Below are 21,676 nucleotides of genomic sequence, written 5' to 3' on the forward strand. Positions count from 1 at the left end.
TCACTTCATGACCAAGATCAGTTATGGCAGCAACTGATAAGAGATTTCTCCTGATTTCGGGAACATACAACACATTTGAAAGCTTTTTGACTTCACCATTTGCAGCAACAAAAGAAATAGTACCTGTGCCCGCAGCAGGGCATTTAGCATCATTTCCAACCGTCATAGTGATGGATTCTTGTAGAGGCTGCATAGAACTGTATAGACCTTTCTTGTTGGTCATGTGACGGGAGGCCCCACTATCCAACACCCAAGAGTCAGTGGTAGATTCTTCTTGCGCCGAGGAGCACACTTCCTCAATGGTCGCCATGAATAATTCCAACTCTGCTTCAGCCGTATTGGCTGTCTCTTTCCCTTTAGTTTTAAGGGTACCATTCTTTTCATCTGCCTTCTTGACACGACAATCTGCAATTGCATGTCCTTTCTTCTTACAGTAGAAGCACTCTCCTTGAAACTTCTTCTTGCCGCCCTTTTTCTTTTTGTCACCATCATTTTTGGTGGAGGAAACACCTTTGCCTTTTGCATTGGCAGAGAATGCAGCATCTCCATTGTTGCTTCCTTCTCGGGCTTTCAGCCTCAACTCCTCCTCCATTAATAATGCACAAAACTCCTCAAAAGTCAAAGCTTGAGGTCTCACCTGAGTATTAAGGGCAGTTACTAGTCCATCAAACTTTTGTGGACAAATCCGAAGACACCTCCGAGCTAGCTCTTCGCTAGTCTTTTGTATCCCAGCGCCAGCCATCTGGTCGCGCAGATTCTTAATCCGAGTGATGAATGCTTCAACCGTCTCTCCTTCAGCAAACTTCTCCGCTGCTAGTTGATTCTCCAAGTTTTGAATCCTTGTTTGGTTTCGTGTTTCATACTGACTCCTTAGTACATTCCAAGCCTCTGACGCTTTGGTTGTATGCTGAATCAGAGTCAAAACACTGTCAGAACAGCTTGTAACTAAGGCACACAATGCATCTGCATTCCTTCGTTTCCAAGCTCGTAGAAGATCTGCATTCGGAGGAATCATCACACTAGGATTTGATGGGTCGGGGGTAGGCTGTGGTTCTGCGTCAGTCCCCAGCACAGTCTCCAGAAGCTCATAAGAATCAAGGATAGTAGTAATTTTGAACTTCCACAAGGTGTAGTTTGTACCATCTAACTTGCCTTCGCTGAAGGTTGGTGGACGAATCCTCAGTGTTTGAATAGCCGGTACAGCAGCACCACCTCCTGCACCGCTTCCTGATGCGCCAGAACTGCTTCCTGGAGTCGACATCGTTTCTCTTTGCTGTTGAAGCCTTTGCCTCTTGCACTCTCTCCGATCTCTAGAGCCCCCTGGGCTCTGATACCATGTAAAATATTACACGGCGCAGCGAACAGAATCTGAGAAAGAGATAGAGAGTACACAACAGATAAGAGGAGAATCAGTAAAATTCTTTAACTCCAAACAACTGATACAAAGATGGCTCTGTCCACCCGTGCGCTTCCACTGTGTGAAGCTTAGATGGCGATCTAGACAGAAGATAGGTGAAGAGCTTAAGGCTAGCTGGAACAACAACTCTGACTGGGTGAAAGATGAGTGTTAGATGGCTGCGAAGGGGTTTAGCTTTTATAGCCCGCGAAGGTCGTTAGGTCGGCCTGCTGACCGACCTACCATATGAGCCTCCACTAGTCGGCCAGGGAATATTCCAGGGAATATTCCCTTTACCATCGGGCCGGGGGCGCTGCCCCCGGACCCCCGCCAGGGGGGCCGCTGGCCCCCCTGGGACCCCCCAGCCAGGGGCCGCTTCCGCGGCCCCCGGACCCCACAATAGGGGCCCCTTTTAACTCCCTTACCACGCAACTCAATGCAATGTGCCTCGAGTTGCTACCAGCTTAACCACTCCGTCTAACCCAAAGATTAGACCCACAACAGTCACCTTTTTGCCATCCGGTCACATAGACCTCATCTGATATACAAGTCAGGACTCAACCAATGTCCGGGCTCACATTTGGCTTCTCCTCATAATGGGGGCCTTACAACTTTGAGCACCATGGATCATTGGTAGCACCTAATGAGGGTGGGGCATTGATCATATCTAACAAAGTTCAACAAATGTAATGACATCATTAGGGAAAACATGTGACTATCCTTCAAGGATATGTGACTAGCTGGGCAACTCTAAAAAGAGCAAGCAAGACTAGGCTAATTGGGTGAAGATGACAAGAGTCTAGCAATGATGGCACAAGCTAGATAAACCTTCTTTAGGCTTCACAACATCCTCCAAAGGTCAGATAAACGTAACACATGGTTGAGTAGCAAGGGCAATGACGTTCATGGATTGGTGATAGCCTTCTCCAAGGTGTGAGCAAATTGAGGAGTAAAAGAATTAAGTGTGGAACAAATAATGAACACCCACAACATACTCCTTTACAAAAGTTTTTTGGGCATTTATTCTATTGTTTAAAATAATACATTTCATTTTTACAAATGGTTTCGATTGCATTTTTGGGATTATTTCGAGTCTAAATTAGATATTAAAGTATTTAAATTTGAGATGCATCCTTGATTTTAGTGGCTCAACATGGTGTACCTCTTTGGGTTTAGGTACAACAAAGTTATGCTTGACCTCTATCTCCATGACACTAGCCCCTCATTAAACACCGTGAATTCAATTAAGTAGTGGTGCATCTCATGAACCATTTGTTGAAATGAGACTATAATGTCCCTAAGCCAAACTTGACAATTCCCCATTGGTAAGAGCATCTTCTCTTCGCCTTCTATAGATATTTTTACCTAGTTACAACCATTGAAGCCATGAGAACATTCATGTATGCCTCCACCTCAATCACCACAATATCTCTCTACAAAAGCCCTAAAGGATTCAAAATTGTCTTTAAGTTACATTTTTCTTCGGCATAATCATAATGATTGACAAGTCCTGTGAAGTCCACTTGATTTTTTCTTCAACTCTTTTGATGTATTTGGGATCCTCCATTACACTACCTAATTATAGTTATATTCTAGAAATTAAGTTTATATCAATAGAAATTTAGATCTGTGCTCATATATATGCACATACATTGTCAAAGACAATCAAGTTATGCTAGCAAGATCTTCATCAACTACTTGCAAAAGGCAAGGTTTAGATTGGTATGCATTTGGACCATTACATCATTCATTTCAATTGTGACATAATGGCTAGCCATCCATCTTTGTTCATCTTTTGTTTGATGGTCTTGTTTTCTTTTCCCCTTTTTGATAAAGCCATTTATGGAGCTCGGCTAGGCTCAGCACCCATCTTGATAGCATCCATGGATATGTACATGACACTTGCCTCATCCCAGATGTATACCTTGTGAATTTCTTTTCATAGCACTTCCAACATGATCCTCAAGCCCCAAACTCTCATCAAGGATTTCCACGGACTTTTACCCTTGGAGTTGACCAATGAGCTAATGCACTTTTTCTTCCTTATTCCCTCCATAATCCATCTATGTCTGTCAAAATTGCCTGCCCTTGGATTTTTGAGGCTAGATTGATAAACTATTGCAAGGTGATGTTGAGAGGCTGGATAACCTTCCATGTACTATTATATTCAACTTTTTTGCAAGTGCCAAGCACTTGGACTTTTGGCAGTAGTTGTACCATGACTCTAAAGGGGGTTGTAGATGCATGAGAGCACTTGGCAAAGCCAAGTGGATACTGCTACTCAAACTTGGCTTTGGGCATCCAATGCCACCCCGTCACGTTAAGGACCTCTCTCTGAGCCACTTCTTAAGTGTAAGAATTGGACCATATTGCAGCTGATTTCGGAGGATGCTTGCTTCATGATTTGCACCCATATGTGACTTCCCGATACATCCCCCAAAGGTCTGGAATGTGTTAAGGAAAGCCCCTGTGAGCACATTGCAATTGGTAAACTCATTGGTACACGTGCTGAAAGATCCATTCGAGCAAAGTTCCTTCTTTGCTCCTGGCATGCCACAATTTTGCAGCTTTGCTGCTGATATGCATTTCATTGGGCCATGAGAAAAAGGAATTTGGATGAAACACAAGGAGCATACCAGATCATTTACTTCTTAATGAAACTTTGGCCCTGATACTTTTTACAGTCTGTGAGTATCTCAACCAGAATTGGGATGTGGTAGTCTTGCTCCTCATAAGTCGTCAATGAAGAGTTGTCGTAGAAGGTGGCAATTATCTGGAGGGCTGCAGTTTCCACAGTTTCTTCTCATGACCATGCTTTTCAGTGGCTTTCTACCTTTGTAACTACACATCCTCTGCATCAAGATGCTTCTTGAGGGGCCTGGTATTACAAGATCAGTATGGGGTGGTAGGGTCCCGCATCCATCACAGTCATAAAGCAAGGGGATAACAACAGCTTCTTTTTGAACTAGCCTTGTTGATCTTGTTTTATCTCCAGATAGTCATAACCAGCTTTAGTCAGCAGGTCGCCCATGGAAAAGCTGTTGTTGCTAGCACGAGCAGTTGCAAACAAGCATGTTGGGGCTACTTTTTACTGCTGGAGATTGGCTCCGGCATGGACACTGTATTTCCTTCTCTAGCCCTCTGTGCATGGTAACAGGCTCTGTACTATCTGCAATAAGGGTGGTGTGGGGGTGCTGGTTTTGCTGGTAGTGGCCATGGCATGCTATCACTCTTGCTCCCTGTTCCGGATGACTACCTCGGTTCTTGTGGTAGTGTTGGAACAACATGATGTGAGGCTGACTGGGTCTCTTTGCATGTGGTCTTTTGCTGTCTCAAGCGAGACAAAAAAGGTGATATCAAATTCTTACCTTGGAGTTATCTAGGCTGGGCACTGCCGGGGACAGAAGGGGTCACAAATGCTATGAGAAATGAGGAGGTGAATGATGCAGCAACATAAGAGAGAACCATCAGAGCATTCACTGCTCAACAGCTACATTCCACCATGGGATATGTTTTTGGATACACATGGACAGTATCTTTCCTATGGTGTTTAATGCTGCAAACTTTTGTTGCTTTGGATACATGCACTTGTTTTTTGCATGGCCCAATTAAAAGGAATGAACTTTTCCCCTTGTGTTACTCCACCTACATCCTAGCTGCTTCCATGCTTTATTTTCTGCTTTCTCAACCTGATCTGCATCCTGCTGCATGCCAGCAGCATCATTAAAATTATCGATCCAGTCATAAGCAGCAGCATCTGTTTTATCTAGCTCTACTGCATGTTCGAAGGCTAACCTCCCCAGTTTCACATTTCCCCATTTTTGGCAAGCCCCCAGAAGAGCAGCCCAGAGTGGAAGAGCATCAGCAGACGGCATTTTCCTGATGATTCCTATCACCTTGTCAAAGTGCCCTGCACGTCCAAAAAGATCGACCATGCAAGTATAGTGCTCTAAATCTGGCATAATACCATAATTTCTGCTCATATTTTCAAAATGTCTCTCCGCCTCATCCAGTAAACCTGAGTGACTACAAGCATTAAGCACACACTTGATGGTGACAGCATTTGGACAAAGGCCCTCCCGTTGCATCCGTTCAAAGCAGTTGAGTGCTTCCTTACCATGTCCTTGTTGGGCATATCCAGCAATCAATGAAGACCAAGTTGCCACATCCCGCACTGGAAGCTCTTCAAGTACCTGTTGTGCTTTTGGTAGTGCACCACATTTTGCGTACATGTCCACCAAAGCATTCCCAAGTACAGCATTTGTTCTGAGCAAACCTTGTCTGACAATCTCATCATGAATTTGTTTGCCTTTGGAAGCTGCTCCCATGATGGCACATGCTTTCAAGATGCACACAAATGTAGCTGCATCTGGACAATGGCCCTCACGCCCCATTTGTTCAAAGCATTTGAGTGCTTCCTCCCCTTGCCCATGTTGGGCATATCCAGCAATCAGTGCATTCCAAGACACAACATCACGAACTGGAAGCTCAACAAGGACTTGGTGTGCTTTTGTGAGCATACCACATTTTGCATACATATCCACCAAAGCAGTGGAAAGTACAATATTTGTTCCCAACAAGTCCTGTCTACGAATTTGATCATGAATTTGTTTGCCCTTGGTAGCTGCTCCTATAAGTGCACATGCTTTCAGAATGCAAATGAAGGTGACCGCATTTGGACATAGGCCCTCACATTGCATTCGTTCAAAGCAATTAAGGGCCTCCTCACCATGCCCATGTTGGGCATATCCAGTGATTAGTGCATTCCATGACTCGACACTTCGAACAGGGAGCTCATCAATAACTTCTTGTGCTTTTGCAAGTGCACCGCATTTTGCATACATATCCACCAAGGAAGTGGCAAGCAGAGGATTTGTTCCAAGTAAACCCTGTCTGACAATCTGATCATGGATTTGTTTGCCTATGGTTGCTGCTTCTACAGTGGCACAAGCCTTCAAGATGCAAACAAAGGTGACTGCATCTGGGCAAAGGCCCTCATGTTGCATCCGTGTAAAACAGTTCAATGCCTCTTCACCATGCCCATACTGGGCATAACCAGCAATTAATGCAGACCAAGTCATTACATCCCGGTCTGGAAGCTTGTCAAGCAGTTGATGTGCTTTAAAAAGTGCACCGCACTTTGCATACATATCCACTAAAGCAGTGTCAAGTATAACGTTTGTTCCCAGCAACCCCTGCCTGACAATCTGATCGTGAATTTGCTCACCTTTTGTAGCTGCTTGTAGAATGGCACAGGCTTTCAAGACGCAAACATAGGTGACTACATCTGGATGAAGGCCCTCGTGTTGCATCCGTTCAAAGCAGTTCAGCGCTTCCTCACCATGCCCGTGCTGAGCATACCCAGCAATTAGTGCAGTCCACGTCACAGCATTCCTTACCGGAAGCTCATCAAGCACCTGCTGTGCTTTTGGAAGGGCACCACATTTCGCATACATGCTGACTAATGTGTTGGCTACATAAGGGCTCTTGCCAAGAAGCCTGCTGTTCAGGATATGGTAGTGTAACCTACAGCCTTGGTCCAGATCTTTGCGCTTGGCACAGGCCTTGAGTAAGGCCACAATATTAGCAATCGACCTGTCATGGGCCCCCTTCTCACGTCGCACACCATCTCTTAGTTCTGTTGATTTTACAAGCCCTCCTTTTCGAGCAAGCTCTTCACGAACCAAAACTGGAGCAAAGCAGCCATCGATCCACAGCGATTCCTTGATGAATTTATGATTACTGTCCGGTGATTGTGTGCTGATCTGTAATGCAAAAGGCAGAATGTTAACCTTGCTGCTCAAATTGTTGCACCAAAGCGAGAAATCACTTCGCTCCTTCCACATATCAGTGGTGCTGCTGCTGTTGCTGCTGCTTGGTGCGAAAGCACAGAGAATGAAGCTCGTTTTAGGCCTTGACCCAACACTATCTCACACATGGCGTCTCATACCCAACGTAGTCTTAAGGATCTCTTTATCTGTCCCGTAATCACCAGCTTCGAGCAAGTCCTGCTGCGAATGGATTGACAGCCATTTGAAGCACAGCAATCCACACACACACACACAGCGAACTGAGGTTTCATGTAAAATGAATTAGAAAAATTAAGGAAAAACCCCTCAAATATTGACGCGAAAAGATATTAATATTTCTGATAAAGGCTTTTACAACATATCAAAGATCACAGAGATCCATCAACCTTTCCTATTACCTTTAAATTTCCTTGCCACCTCACAAAACCTACAATATCCAGCCAACTAAATGCACCCCTGGTGTCCTCAAAGACCAGCCGAATTCGGGCTTCCCACAAAAAGTTAAAATCTGACATCTTAGATGATGTAAGACTTTGTTGTTTCTACCGCCAACATAAGAACCACGGAGCCGCGAGACATGTATTTTGAACAACTATTCTTCATTGCCGTTGACATTGAAATGTTTAAGGGCTTCCATTCAGACCATCTGTGAAATGCACCCATTCCAAAAAATGTGATGAATCGATTCTAAGGCACCACATTTACATTTGCCTTCCAAAATTCCACATTTGGCAAGCTTCTCACCAGAGAGAAAAGCTCCCACCAACACTCGCCACAAGAAGACGCGATCTTTAAGTGCCAGATCGTGAGACCAATTGATGGACCAAATCTGAGAGAGCTCGTCGACTATTAGACTAATGCCCTAGCAAAGGCTAATTTTGTTATTGAGAGAGGGTAACTGTCTAAGTTTGTGTAGAGCCTTGGTGGTGAGCAAGGATGAGATGCTTTTGTCATTGAGTGCCAGGGCTAGAAAGGGATTGAGATTTCTAGTGACCCCAACCTAGATGGTGGCACTATTGATGAAGTGTGCTAAAACCTCCCAACAGACCCTAAAGTGGGCAGATGGACTCCATATCCTTTGAGCATTATGAAATGTCAAAAAGGCGCCTTGATGATCCATCCACTAAGTAGTTCTGTGACATCCTTTCTTGGCAAGAGACATTCCCTTCTACCAACAACCTCAGCAAGTGGGGGTGTAAAAGCCCATGCCCAATAAACATTCTCATTAGCCTTCAATCACTTGTCTTTCTCCCAGTAATCCTTGCAAAGTATCTTAGCCCAAGAACCGATCAATTAAGCAACAAGACCTTGAGATTTAACTTTCATTATGGCATGTGTGGTGAGTAAATCCTCATCATCCAACCCCCAAGATTGGCACCATTTACAATTCTCAAACATATTCTATAACAACAACCTAAAAGGCCATACAACAAACCGATGAGAGAGATTGGATGCTTATAGACCTTGCTAGCATAGCCTTTTCCAAAGGTGCTAGCAAGGTAAGCTAGGGTTTTGGTAAACCCGCTCCCCAAGTCCCACTTGAGTGCGAGAACAGGAAACTGGGGCTTCATTCCCCACACTATTGTTGGGTGCAAGTCTTACTAGCACCATAATACCCCTTCACACACACACACACTAGTGCATGCCCTGATAGTGTTGCTTCAAGTCAAGAGCATTGAAGTTCATGAGTCTTTAGACATGTATGGACTTGGATGGGATGCTCCTAATCAGCTTTTTGTGGGAGTCATAGGCTGATATCAAGGTAAGGTTGTCTAAAAAGGCAAAGATGTCATCCAACACTAGTTCTTCTTTGCACACCCCTAAGGGTAAGGCATTGTACATCCACTCTATCACAGGTTTTGACCTCTTGACCTTGCATTTATTAGGCAATCATCCTATCAATCAAGTTCTATTGCTCATTAGTCTCTACATCCTAAGAATTCCTAGATTGGCAATGCCAACATTCTTGCTAAGGATAGAGCATTGGAGGGTTTTCCTGAACTGCTCAATGAAGAGTGTGATATATGAGATCCCCTAATGATAAGGACTAGAGGGCCACACCTACACCCATTAACATATGCTTGGCATTTGTCCCTTGAGAGACGACGATTATAAACCAAGTCCATGTTCAAGAGGCAAGCAAGCTACCTAGAACATCTAAGAATGGGGTTGCTAATGAAGCTACTAAAGATTGAAACCTAGCCATCCAAGCAACGATCCTAATAACTAGTTAAGGAGGGTGAAATACTAGGAAAAAACATGAGTGGATGTTGATTAAACAAACAAAAAAGTATACAAATACACAAAAATTAAGGGGCAAAACTTAGAAGATGATCAAAAGATACAATTGTATTGCTTGAATGATATGTGAACCAACTACATGCTTATATAGGTTTTTGGGATGCCCCTTCTTCCTCTCTTGGCTTATAGAATACAAGTTGCACACAAGATAACGTATACTCTTGCACCACTAGTTTTCAACACTTGCCATTTGTGCTAGCTTGCACATTAAATGAACTATGCCCCAAGAGTATAGGTTCACCCTCTAAATGATTACTAGGCCTCGAGCATTGCAATCACCTAGAATATAGACTTTATTAGATTGAAAGAGATGATCGAGCATCTTACATGTGAGATTTACTACTTCTTTTAATTCAACAACTACTACAAAGTGGGTTTTACAATCCCAATCTTGATTCTCCACATGACCAACTTTCTTATAGTCATTTTACCTTGGCTTTCCTTTGTCTCAACATGTCCATTTGTCAAGGGGAGATTTCCAAAAATGTTGCAATTAGTTTTTTTCAAGTTGCTTGGGTTATTGATGCTTGACAGTACAACATGGTCTATCTAGCACTCAAGCAACTAGATAAATCGAATTTGATGTTTTCTTCTTGTATATAAATGCAACCTCAACAACATTCGACTTCTTATTAAGAATATTCCTTAGTGTAGTGACAAATTTGTAATATAGTTTGTCATATTTGTCAATGTTGTTCATGGTTACACCTATGGCCCTATCTTTATACTAGTACTAACAAGTTGAACTTTTAAGCTTTTGAACCTATTGATTTGAGAGGTTGGTAAGTGATCAAATTTGCTCAAGTCCCAATCTACAACATTACATTAAGAGATTTATTATAGAATTTTAGATTGAGATTCGAAATGCTCAATTAAGTTCTTCTCAAGCTTCCTTGCCACTTGTATGCCAAATGTATTGTGCAACAAATCATTTGACAAGCCTCATGGATAATTCTGATGATCTAATGGCTTATTTTTCTTTATTATGATCATTCGTGACCTCTTGCTCCTTGAAAAGATTCAAGAGATCTTTTTTCATGATATGGTACATAGTTCTCTTATTCCCAATGTGAAAACCCTCACCATTAAATCTACTACTTGCTTCAACCATTTTAGGATTGTAGGAGGTCATGTTATGGCCTTATAATTTTACTAGAATTTTGTATATGCTTTTACAACAAAGATGGATCATGTTCTTGTTAGATGCACCCTTCAAGAGCTTGTATATGTGCCTCTTCATAGGAGCATGAAGGGCTCATGGATAGACAACCATTATCCTTTCCTTGGATTTTTCCTTCTTTTAATATTGGAACAAACAACTAAGTAAAGATGAAGCTTAAATATTGTCTTTAGGGGTAAGGATGAAGAAGAACAAATACATATCATTAAAACCTTACCTAGAAGCATGAAGGGTGTTGGTATTTGATGTGGCAATAGGGTATATGGGGAGTGGCCTCCAATGTCTTCACTTTCTAGGTGCATTAGGGATTGGACCTTGTCTATGCATGCCTAGGCATGGTTAAGTGGCCTAGGGTATATGGGGAGTGGCCTCCAACGACTTCACTCTCCAGGGTGCACTAGGGATTGGACCTTGTCTATGCATGCCTAGGCATGGTTAAGTGGCCTTAGGCTTCTCATAAGCTTTAGTACCTAGCAGTATTTGGCTTGGTGTGAGTGCATTGAGAGTTTAGATAAGGGGACAAATTCATCATGCTTGGGGTGATGGCTTAGAGGTAAGGTGAGTAGCCCTCTATGGCAATGTTTCCCCTTGCTAAGCTTAACATTGTCCCATGAAACAAGGTGTGAGCTCCTTGCCCATAGGGAGGAGACTTAAGGAGTGATGCTTGATTTGATCTCCTCGAAGGTGAAAGCTTTTGTTAATAGAGGAAGATCCATGGCACTTGGTATCAACTTAATGTAGATAGAGTAGCTATAAACTTGATAGCTTGGCAAATTAACTTAGTGGAAGTATGCATAGTGATACTAGGTGAAATATGGACTAAAAAATGACCTTTTAGCTTAGAAGTTAATGACTTTCCTAATTGCAAGGGATTTGAGATGGACCAATAGGGGAGGAGGTGGTCTGCACATTTTATCCACTTTCCTTTTCCCCTTAGGCCTATCACATATAGGCTTGTCCCTTAATTTCCCCTTTCCCCCTCCCCCCACTTTTACCACCCCCATGTCAAGGTGGGTCCCACTAGGCTTCCAAAATGTGAAAATTTTCCCAACCCTCTAACAAGGGCTTTTCTCCCCCCCCAAAACCTCTTTTTATGTCATGTATAGTCAAAAAATATTTTTTTATGTCTTTCTACAAGAAATGCTTCTAGTTGGTCATTCTCTTACCTTCACTTTACAAGTCTTCTCGTCTAACCCCTCCTTCTATACTTAGACAACCATAGCTATGTAGTCACGAATATCTTTCTAATGATGTTTTAGATGTCCTTATTAAATGACTCAAATCTAGTAATTGTTGGCTATCTTCCTTCTCCTTGCCAACTCGATAGCCATCTACTACTGGATTAAATATGTATCTCTAGACAATAAGCAACATCTTGGATGTTATTTTGAACAATGGGGCCCTTCAATATCTCTATCCATCAGTTAAAAGGCCTTGTACTGGAGTACCATGTAGCTCACTTGCGAGCTCGGTGCTATTGTAAACCATTTACTTTTTGCTATTATGTTGTACATCACATTATGCCTTTGCATGCTTGCTTCTAATAAATAGTATTCTTCTCAAATCCATTCCAATGGCTTCTAGATGTCAACAAAGCTCGCCTCATGATTCCATCTTTGCTATCTATGTACCTAATACAAAGGATGAGAAAAATGGGAAGGATCAAGGTTCGAGAAGGATTCATGGGTTTACATGAAACCTTTAGTAATTTGGCCTCATCAAGTTCATCACCGTGTTATACTACAAAATCATTAGAAGGGTAGAGTGTTTGTGTTTTGTGAGGCTTGAGATAGTAGTCTTATTGCATCAGTTCAACATCTATATGGTGCAAAGGATAGAGTGATTGGGTTTTGTGAGGCTCAAGATGGTAGTCTTACTACATCACTTCAATATCTATATGGTGCAAAGGACTTGAAACTACCTCTCCTAGGACTAGTCGACAAGTCTTCCCCTCAAATTATAAGTCACCACTTTCATGTTCTTAACTTCTATTTGTTGCTAAGATTTTTAGTTCTCCTCTCCTATCATACATTTTCACTTTAAATCTTATTGAGGATCAACCTTCAAAAGCTTGATTGGGATATATAAAGCTCTATATGTGGATGTTCCTAAGATAATGATGGTCGAAAAGTCATCACAATGTCTTCTAGATGGTCGAAAAGTCATCACAATGTCTTGATTGGGATATATAAAGCTCTATATGTGGATGTCCCTGAGAATGATGGTCAAAAAGTCATCACAATGTCTTCTAGATTGTAAGATTTTCTAGTATAAATTCATATATATATATATATATATATATATATATATATATATATATATATATATATATATATATATATATATATATATATATATATATATATATATATAGTGTCTACATCAGTTAATTCATATGGTTCTCTTGAATTACTTCCTTGTCCATCTCTCATTTCTCTGGAATAGCCCATTCTGGAAACCTCTCTATTAGGAACAACAAGTTGTCTCCTTTTTATTGGACTGCATAAATGAAATCCTAAAACCTCACACTTGCTATAGACATGTTGAGTCAACGTATGGAAATTTGTTTTACCCCTTAGAGTCCATCGAAGACATGGGACTAGCCTTTGATATTCAAATTTATATGCTAGGTGGAACATTTGAGTCAATCATTGTGAGTGATTGTTGGAGCCTGCTAAATCTATGGGAGTATCTTGTATTAATAGGGAGTGTAAGTATGGAGAGCTTAACCTTCGAATTGGTGATATGAAGATGAGCTTATTTAATAGTAGTATCGTTTTGTTTAAGTTTGAACAATTATATTTTTAAATATTTTCTCTTTTTTTAGGATGAGCAAAAGAACAGAGAAAATTATATGGTATTAAGTGCTTTGCAACAAGTCAAAATTTGCGTGGAAATAAATAATGTATAAAAAATTCACAATGAATAGATTAAGGATTTTATTTTTTAATTGTTAATATGTATCTTTATTTTTAACATTATATAATTTATGTTATTTTGTAATTAATTTTATTTAATTTAAATTACTTTAAAACTCTTTTAAAGATTTTCTCATAAAATTTTAAGGTCCATTTCTTATATAAACCAATAACTAGCTCTCAATTTCACATTCTAACTCTCCAATCCCTTCTTCTCTCCCAAAGACCCCTTGCAGTTGCCTCCTATCCACCCCCCCCCCCCCCCCCCCCCCCAAGGGCTTTGTAGCTATACCGTGGTGTTGCTACCAAAAATGCATATGAGGGATGTGAGCCGCTCAAGCCCTTCTCTCACCCACCGTATCGAGTTGTGCTGGAATGCATGTTGATAGTGCCAACCTCTTGCCCGTCAAACCTGTCCCTCACGCCTTTGGCGCCTTGTAAAAGCTTCTGTGCCTTCATGCCATCGTGTAATACAACTTCGGGCCCTCAAGAGGGTCCCTCCGTTTTTAAGCCCCTTTCACTTGTTGTATCATGGTGCCGTATCATGCTACGCTTCCGCATGCTTGTGGGCACGCCGAGTGGTGGGTGATAATAGAGCAAACTCTGCAGCCCCCGGGAGGTCGAGCATGGTCTAAGAAAAACAGCTCCTATGAGAAAGTCTAAAGCAATAGTGCTAAAAGACGAGATCGAACGGATGTATGCTTGACAAGAGGCAGCTCCTGGTAGATCACTCAACATTGGAATCTAGAAGAAGGGAAATATGGCAAACCAAGGTGGATCTACTCAAAGGTAGTAAAAAGCCCCTTGGGATGGTTCTGTCGGGCCGGCGCATTGATGAGGTTACTATTGACCTCACCACATGGAACCGAGCCGACTTGAAAAATCTAAATGCTAGAATTGAGGAATGGTGTGATCACCTCATTGAAGCAGGAGACTGGGATGACCGTGGACTATGAGAGCACCCTCAAGAGAGGGATTGCAAAGGACTTTAGTGTAGAGATCGCGGCCGGCGCCATGCTGAGTCTAGCATCCAAAAGGTCAACACACTCCCTCAAACTCAGAAACAGGTGACCACATCGATCTCGACTTCCCCCCATCGCAGTCAGCCGAGTTCGAGCTCGAGTGATGATTTTTTCAGTGACTATACAGGGGACTCTGCGGAGTCAAGTGATGAAGATGGGCCAAGTGCCCCTACTTTTTCCAAGAAGGCTGCAAGGGCCATGGTCATGCTGAGATGGTGGTCTGAGGCCCAAAGAGAAATGAAGACGTAGGTCCGAGCTCGTGTGAGGTGACCCCCAACATGGCACGAGGTCGAGTTTTCGAGCTCTCATGACCACTTCACTTGCAATGCCACCCTCCCGCCCCAACCTTCTTGACAAGGCTGGGCACGTGGTTATGAGGTCCATGATAAAATAACTCTTACTCATGATGCGGAAGGGGAACAAGACTCGTTGAGCCGAGAGGGTAAACCTGACCCTGAAGCGATCACTCGTGAAGACTCCTTGAGTCGGGAGGATAAATGAATGGCCAAATCATGTTACGAGCCTCGTGAAGACTCCTTGAGTTGGGAGAATAAACAAACGGCCACATTCCAAAAGCAGACTCGAGAAGACTCCTTGCACCAAGAGGCTAAAGAAACGGGCAATCCCCATGCCAATGATGGAAACCATGCAAGCTCCTCGTGCTGGAAGGATAACAAAAGGCCACCCACCTTGTGCCCCCATAAAAAATCCAAAGGATGAAGAACTCCGTGAGCCAGGTATCTAAACAAATGGTGACCCCTGAGGCTGTGAGACTTCAGAGTCGCACAACAAAAGACTTGCGGAGCCATAAGACTAAAGAAACGACCATCCCCCATGCAAATGAATGTGATCAAAAGCAATCTCCTTGTGCTAGGAGAATAAAGCAATGGGCCCTTCAACAAGAGACATGACAAAAGGAGCAAAGCTGAGCTCCAAGAAGCGAAAGAAGATCAAAGCGCGGGCAAAACCTGTGAACTTAACGCCCTATCCTTCCTAAGGTGAAGGATGAGACTCCCAAGTCGACTCTCGAACCTCAATCCGAGTCCATAATTAGGAGAAAGCGGGTGACATTTGCTATGCAAGTGACCATCCACTCCTATGAGCGTGATGAGGAGTTAACTCTCTGTACCCAAATGGCTGAATTCGAGGGACTAAGCCCTCACACAGCAAAGCAAATGCAACTACTATGGGGCCTCTTGTGTGGACTAATCATGGTGATTGGGTCTTTGTGAATGGATCCCAAGTGGCTAAGTTACACGTTGACGTAGAGTCCGTGCTCACCATGAAGGTGAATTTCAAGGAGATCTCGTTGCCTGAAAGGCCTACTCATGCATTCAAGCCCATTTTGGTCGCTGGACCAAAGGGGTGTAATCTTCTTGGTGAGATCAAGGTAGTTGGTTGGTTGCATGATCAAACCAAGTTGGTTCCAAGGAGGCTTCACCTTCCAGGTCGTTCACACTTGATACATCTCATCATGGAGCGAGACATGTTAGAAGGAGCTAGGTGTGAAGACTTAGCTTGCGCATGCGTCCCAAAGATATATCTGGACATGCCAAGGTCCCAAAGTGATGTGGGTGAACTTGTGCTTTTGGGCACAGCACCAATCCACTTTCGACCTCCTGTGCCTTCAAGTATAATATGGCCGCTGAGGGCCAATTTAGAGTTGTCACGGCATAGGCTATGGCCCGTGCCATGCAAGCTAGGCGGTTTGATGCCATGTATTTGACTATCCTACTTGCACCCCATGCCTCAACGCAAGAGCTAGCCATCAAGGGCCTTACAATACATGTAGACACAACATGGAAAGATCTGCCTAAGCTTTGCCTACCAAACTCGTGTGTGATATGGTGTTTCTGGGTGAAAAAGGCCCAATGGTTTTGACAGTAGGGGAGATGAACCTTGCTTTGCAGGCATGACAATTTGATGCAACCCATCAAGTTGCCATGCTTTATCCAAGTGCTCCATGTACCCAGTCCACGCAAGACAAGCTCCCACCACATCTTTTGACATCTAGGTGTGCTTCAACGTGAGGCAGGGTGCTCGATGCAGGAGAAATGGATCTCTCGTGACACGCAAGGCGAAATACAACATCACTGCATGTTCTTTGATGCGTTCATGTCCCAGGTGCTCCTGTTCCTCAAAGGTCCAAGAGAATGAAAACGGATGGTGCATCATGCTAGGATGGCGCCTTCCACACAAAGAGACATGCCACCTTTGCAAGATGGCAGTATGGGCTCTTCTTCAAGAAGATAGCCCGAAGTACCAACATGAAGATTTGGGCAAGCGAGGCCCAAATAAAGCAAGCTCGTGACAAACAGAAGATCTAGGCAACTAAGGCCCAACCCTTTTCAAGGGGGGGTGTGACCTCAAAGTGCACCCCTTGGAAGATAATGAGGCATGCGGCTACCCCATAGTGGTCAAATGCTGCCTTACGCAGGTGGAGAGATGCGACCACTCTAGTGTGGTCAAATGCTCTCTCTTACCTGGAACACAGATTGACAGATCTGGCCAATCGGGGCCATACTTTGCAAGGTGCCACCTCTTGGACCCTTGCCTTCACGGCGTGGCATGCTCCCCGTTGAGCTTCTTGCCTTGCCTCCAAGTCCACTAGCATGGTCTACGCACTCATATTGCCAAGACCTTGTGTTAGGGAAAGTGCGCACGACTTGCCTTAGCTAGGTTACCCTCCACTTTGTGCTTGTAAATATGGTCAGAAGGTGGATGGATTGAAGTGCACAATAAAAGTTTCTTCCTAATCAGTGTCCCTGGGCCACTCCACACTTGTAATTGAGTCAGTGGGCATGGCACCTAGTGGGCAGTGGCCGACTTGATAGCGAGTCAGCAAATACCCTCGTAATTTTGGAGTCAAAGAGTCTAGCAGCTAGACACTGGCCGCCTTGATAGTGTTAAGACCCTCAAAGTTTTGAACTCATACTGCCACCCCTTGGGGCAACCTATTGGTTTTTGGGGACTCGATGATTGTGTTGGAATGCATGTTGATAGCACCAACCTATTGCCCGTGAAACCTGTCCCTCGCACCTTTGGCACCTTGTAAAAGCTTTCGTGCCTTCGTGCCATCGTGCATTACAACTTTGGGCCCTGAAGAGAGGCCCTTCATTTTTAAGTCCCTTTCACTTGTTGTATCCTCGTGCCATGTCATGTTACGTTTCCACATGCTTGTGGGCACACCGAGTGGTGGGTGATACCCCATGAGGCGGGCTTCACGGGGTGAGTCTCCCCTACCCCTAGACGGATCCATGGTAGGTTCGTCACAATGCCTATATAGGAAGTAATAGTGACTCTGAGCCCTACTTAGTTTCCACTCTATGTGTGATTCCCTATACCTAGTGGTGAACCCCCATATGGCGATGTCATGAGGGTGTAGTGTTGGGATGTGCCTATGTTGTACCGTTTCTTTCACTGAATAATACAAGAGTATACGTTACTCTCACATATCATGTTACCTTTCTGTGCCATATTGAGTGAGTGAACAAGTGCAGGTGCATCACACTTGGTATCAAAGCAACTCTAGCTTAGAGTGAAAGAGTAATCACGGAAGTAGGAGAGGAGATCCAGTGCCCCAAAATCGTGTCAAGATGACCCATGTTGCAACGCCCTACGTTATGATGTCCCACGTCGTATCGACCCCTATCGTGTCAGCCCCTATCATGTTGATCCTTGTCACAATGATCCCTGGTGTGATGACCCTTGGCACGATGACCCCAATACAAGTCAACATTTAAAGACATTGTCAAGATTGTGGGAGAGAAGGAAGGAGTCTCACTTGTAGCTTTCTTGCTTGCACAATGGGGGAATACACACAAGGGTGGAGGCTGAAAACAGTTTTCCTCTTCTTAGTTGTGTAAGCCAAAGGAACTCTCATACAAAGAAATAGAAGAACCCTATATATGGGTCTCAAACCAAACTCAACTAACTAAGGTGGCATACTAACTGAGCCACGAACTAGAGTAGATAAGGATAGCTGTCATGTAGCTATTATTCATGGGCGGTGTACCAACCGCATCTACAACTGACAAGTCGGTGACATAAATGCACAACAGTAACCCTGGCATATCACGAGTGGAGCTCGATATCTCAACACTCCCCCTCGAGCTCAATCCCAATTCCTGCACACCAAGCAGGTCTTTGAACTTGTGCAGCTTCTCTGCGCCCAATGCCTTCATGAATATGTCAGCTACCTGATCCTCTGTGCTGACATAAACTAGATCAATAAGACCTAGTAAAACCCTCTCCCGCACATAGTGATAATGCACCTCAATGTGCTTTGTTCTAGCATGATAGACTGGGTTATTTGCCAAGTGTATACTACTCATGTTGTCACAATAAATGACAACTGGCCCATCTGTAGGCTGATACATATCATAAAGTAGCTTATGCAACCAAGCTACCTCACATGCAGCCATTGCTGCACCCCTGTACTCAGCCTCTGTGCTGGACAAGGCAACTGTAGGCTGTTTCTTGCTGCTCCAAGTGACTGCAGCACTCCCAAAAGAGAACACATATCCACTGGTAGATCGTCTATCAGAAATGCTACCAGCCCAATCAGCATCAGTGTATCCATGCAACTGTATATGAATCCCAGTCTCATAAAATAGTCCATACTGCAATGTGGACTTCACATACCTGAGTATGCGTCTAGCCGCATCCAAATGCGGTTTCCTTGGAGCCTGCATAAACTGACTTACCAGTCCAACAGCATAGCTCAAATCTAGCCTGGTAATAGTCATATAAATCAAGCTTCCTACTATGCGTTTGTACATAGTAGGGTCTTCCAGAAGCTCACCTGCATCTGCGCTCAGCTTCACATTCTGCTCCAAAGGAACTGAAATAGGCTTACAGCCTGTCATCCCATATTTGGATAGCATGTCCAATCCATACTGCCTCTGCAAGAGCTGTATCCCACTTGGTGATCTAATCACCTCAATGCCCAATAAATAACGCAGCTCTCCCAAATCCTTCATCTCAAACTTCTGCTTCAATAGCATTTTCACATGAAGGATATCTTCATCACTGTCACCTGTCATAATCAAATCATCAACATAAATGACAAGTAGCATAATACCTTTCTCTGTTTTTCTCACATAAAGTGAGAAATCTGCCTTGGAAAACTGAAAGCCAATAGTGACAAGATACTGTCCTATCTTGTCAGACCATGCTCTAGGTGCTTGCTTCAAGCCATACAAGGCTTTCTTCAACTTGCAAACAAACTCAGGATGAACAGCATGCACATAACCTGGTGGCTGCTCCATATAGACCTCTTCTTGCAAATCACCATGCAAGAAGGCATTCTTTACATCCATCTGATGTAAAGACCATCCCTTTGATGCAGCCATAGCAATGACTGCTCTTACGGTTGCCATCCTTGCAACCGGACTGAATGTTTCTTCATAGTCAATGCCATATGTTTGTGCATACCCCTTGACTACTAATCTTGCCTTGTATTTGTTCACAGAACCATCTGCATTGTGGTTCACCTTATAAACCCACTTACAGCCAATTGCATTTTTACCTTTAGGCAAAGGTACCAATTCCCATGTAGCATTTGCTTCCAAGGCATCCATTTCTTCATCCATGGCTTTCTCCCATTTTTCTTTTCCCATGGCTTCCTCAAAAGAAGTGGATTCTGGTTCCTGTATCACTTTAACCATATATGCATAGTGAATGGCTGTAAATCCATCATATTTTAGCCTATCCATAGGATACCTAGCTCTGGTAGACCTGCGCAAAGTAGGTTCACTCCCAGGTGCTCTCAAAACATCCCTGGTCTTCCTTACTCCAAGTGTAACAATAGAAAGAATACCCAACTCATCATCAATGGTCTGTTCTGAGCCACTGAGCCACTGGATTCACCATCCACATAAGAGTGACCTGCATTCATATCAAACATGGGCTGATCAACCTTCTCTTTTCCTTTTCGTGATACCTGCATACCACTATCTGTATTGCTTTGAGAAGATTCTCCTGATCTCAATCTGCCAGTCCATGGCGAAGAATGTGAACCACTGCTAGAGGACGCTCCAGGTCCACTAATATTTTGTGACTGCTGCTGTGAATTCTGTGCAGCATTACCATTTTGTGCATCTACATCATCAATCACATTTACTGGTTTATACCAGCTACTCATCTCATAAAAAACATCTCTGCTTACTGTAAACTTACGAGTAGAAGGGTTATAGCATCTATATCCTTTTTGCTGCAGAGAGTAACCAATAAAGATGCACTTCTCAGCTTTTGGATCCAACTTGGATCTCAGCTCATCTGGCACATGTACATAGGCAATGCAACCAAAAATTTTCAAATGAGAAATATTTGGTTTCCTACCAGTATACCTCTCCTCTGGAGTCATCCCATGTATTGCTGCAATGGGAGTCCTGTTCATTATATAGACTGCTGTAGCAACTGCTTCAGCCCAATAAAAATTTGGCAGGTCTTTTTCATTGAGCATGGCACGAGATACCTCTCCAATATGCCTGTTTTTCCTTTCTGCAATTCCATTTTGTTGTGGGGTATGACTGCATGAATATTGCTGCTTTATGCCATGCTCCTGCAGGAACCTTGCAAACTCATTTGAGAGGTACTCTCCCCCTCCATCTGACCTTAGGCATTTTATTTGCAAACCTGTTTCTTTTTCAGCCATAGCTTTAAGACTTTTGAAATGCCCAAAAACTTCACTTTTCTTTTTCATAAAATACACCCAAACTTTTCTGCTATAGTCATCAATAAAAGTGACAAAATAATGACAGCCTCCAAGAGATGCAGCTTTAGTAGTCCATACATCAGAGTGGATTAATTCCAATGGCTTCTTACTCTCTTGAACATGTCTAGGAAATGGTTTCGTTGCCTGTTTTCCAAATTGACAGGCTTCACATACCTTATGCATTTCTGCAACCTTGAATTTAGGCAATCCTGCAACAATATTTTGGGCCTGCATTGATTTAAGTCGCTGTACATTAACATGACCAATGCGTTTATGCCAGATATCAATATCTGCAACTACACCGGTCCTATGTGCAAACATTGCTGCACTC

The 21,676-nt window shown here is 43.3% G+C and overlaps 1 protein-coding gene across 1 annotated transcript; it reads right to left on the reverse strand.

Moving 5' to 3' along the window:
• Positions 1-2,893: 2,893 nt before the first annotated feature.
• LOC148033158 (pentatricopeptide repeat-containing protein At2g33680-like) lies at positions 2,894-7,492 on the reverse strand. Its single transcript, XM_087681028.1, has 2 exons — positions 7,347-7,492; positions 2,894-7,161 (listed from the first exon to the last, which is right to left on the reverse strand). Exons 1-2 carry the CDS (start codon positions 7,476-7,478, stop codon positions 5,005-5,007), a joined length of 2,289 nt encoding a protein of 762 aa, XP_087537154.1. The 5' UTR covers positions 7,479-7,492; the 3' UTR covers positions 2,894-5,004.
• Positions 7,493-21,676: the final 14,184 nt, after the last annotated feature.

The sequence above is a fragment of the Lygodium microphyllum genome, chromosome 7, assembly GCF_053477565.2.
Source record: "Lygodium microphyllum isolate KBCC chromosome 7, Lygodium_microphyllum_v1.1.10, whole genome shotgun sequence".
Lineage (NCBI taxonomy): Eukaryota > Viridiplantae > Streptophyta > Polypodiopsida > Schizaeales > Lygodiaceae > Lygodium > Lygodium microphyllum.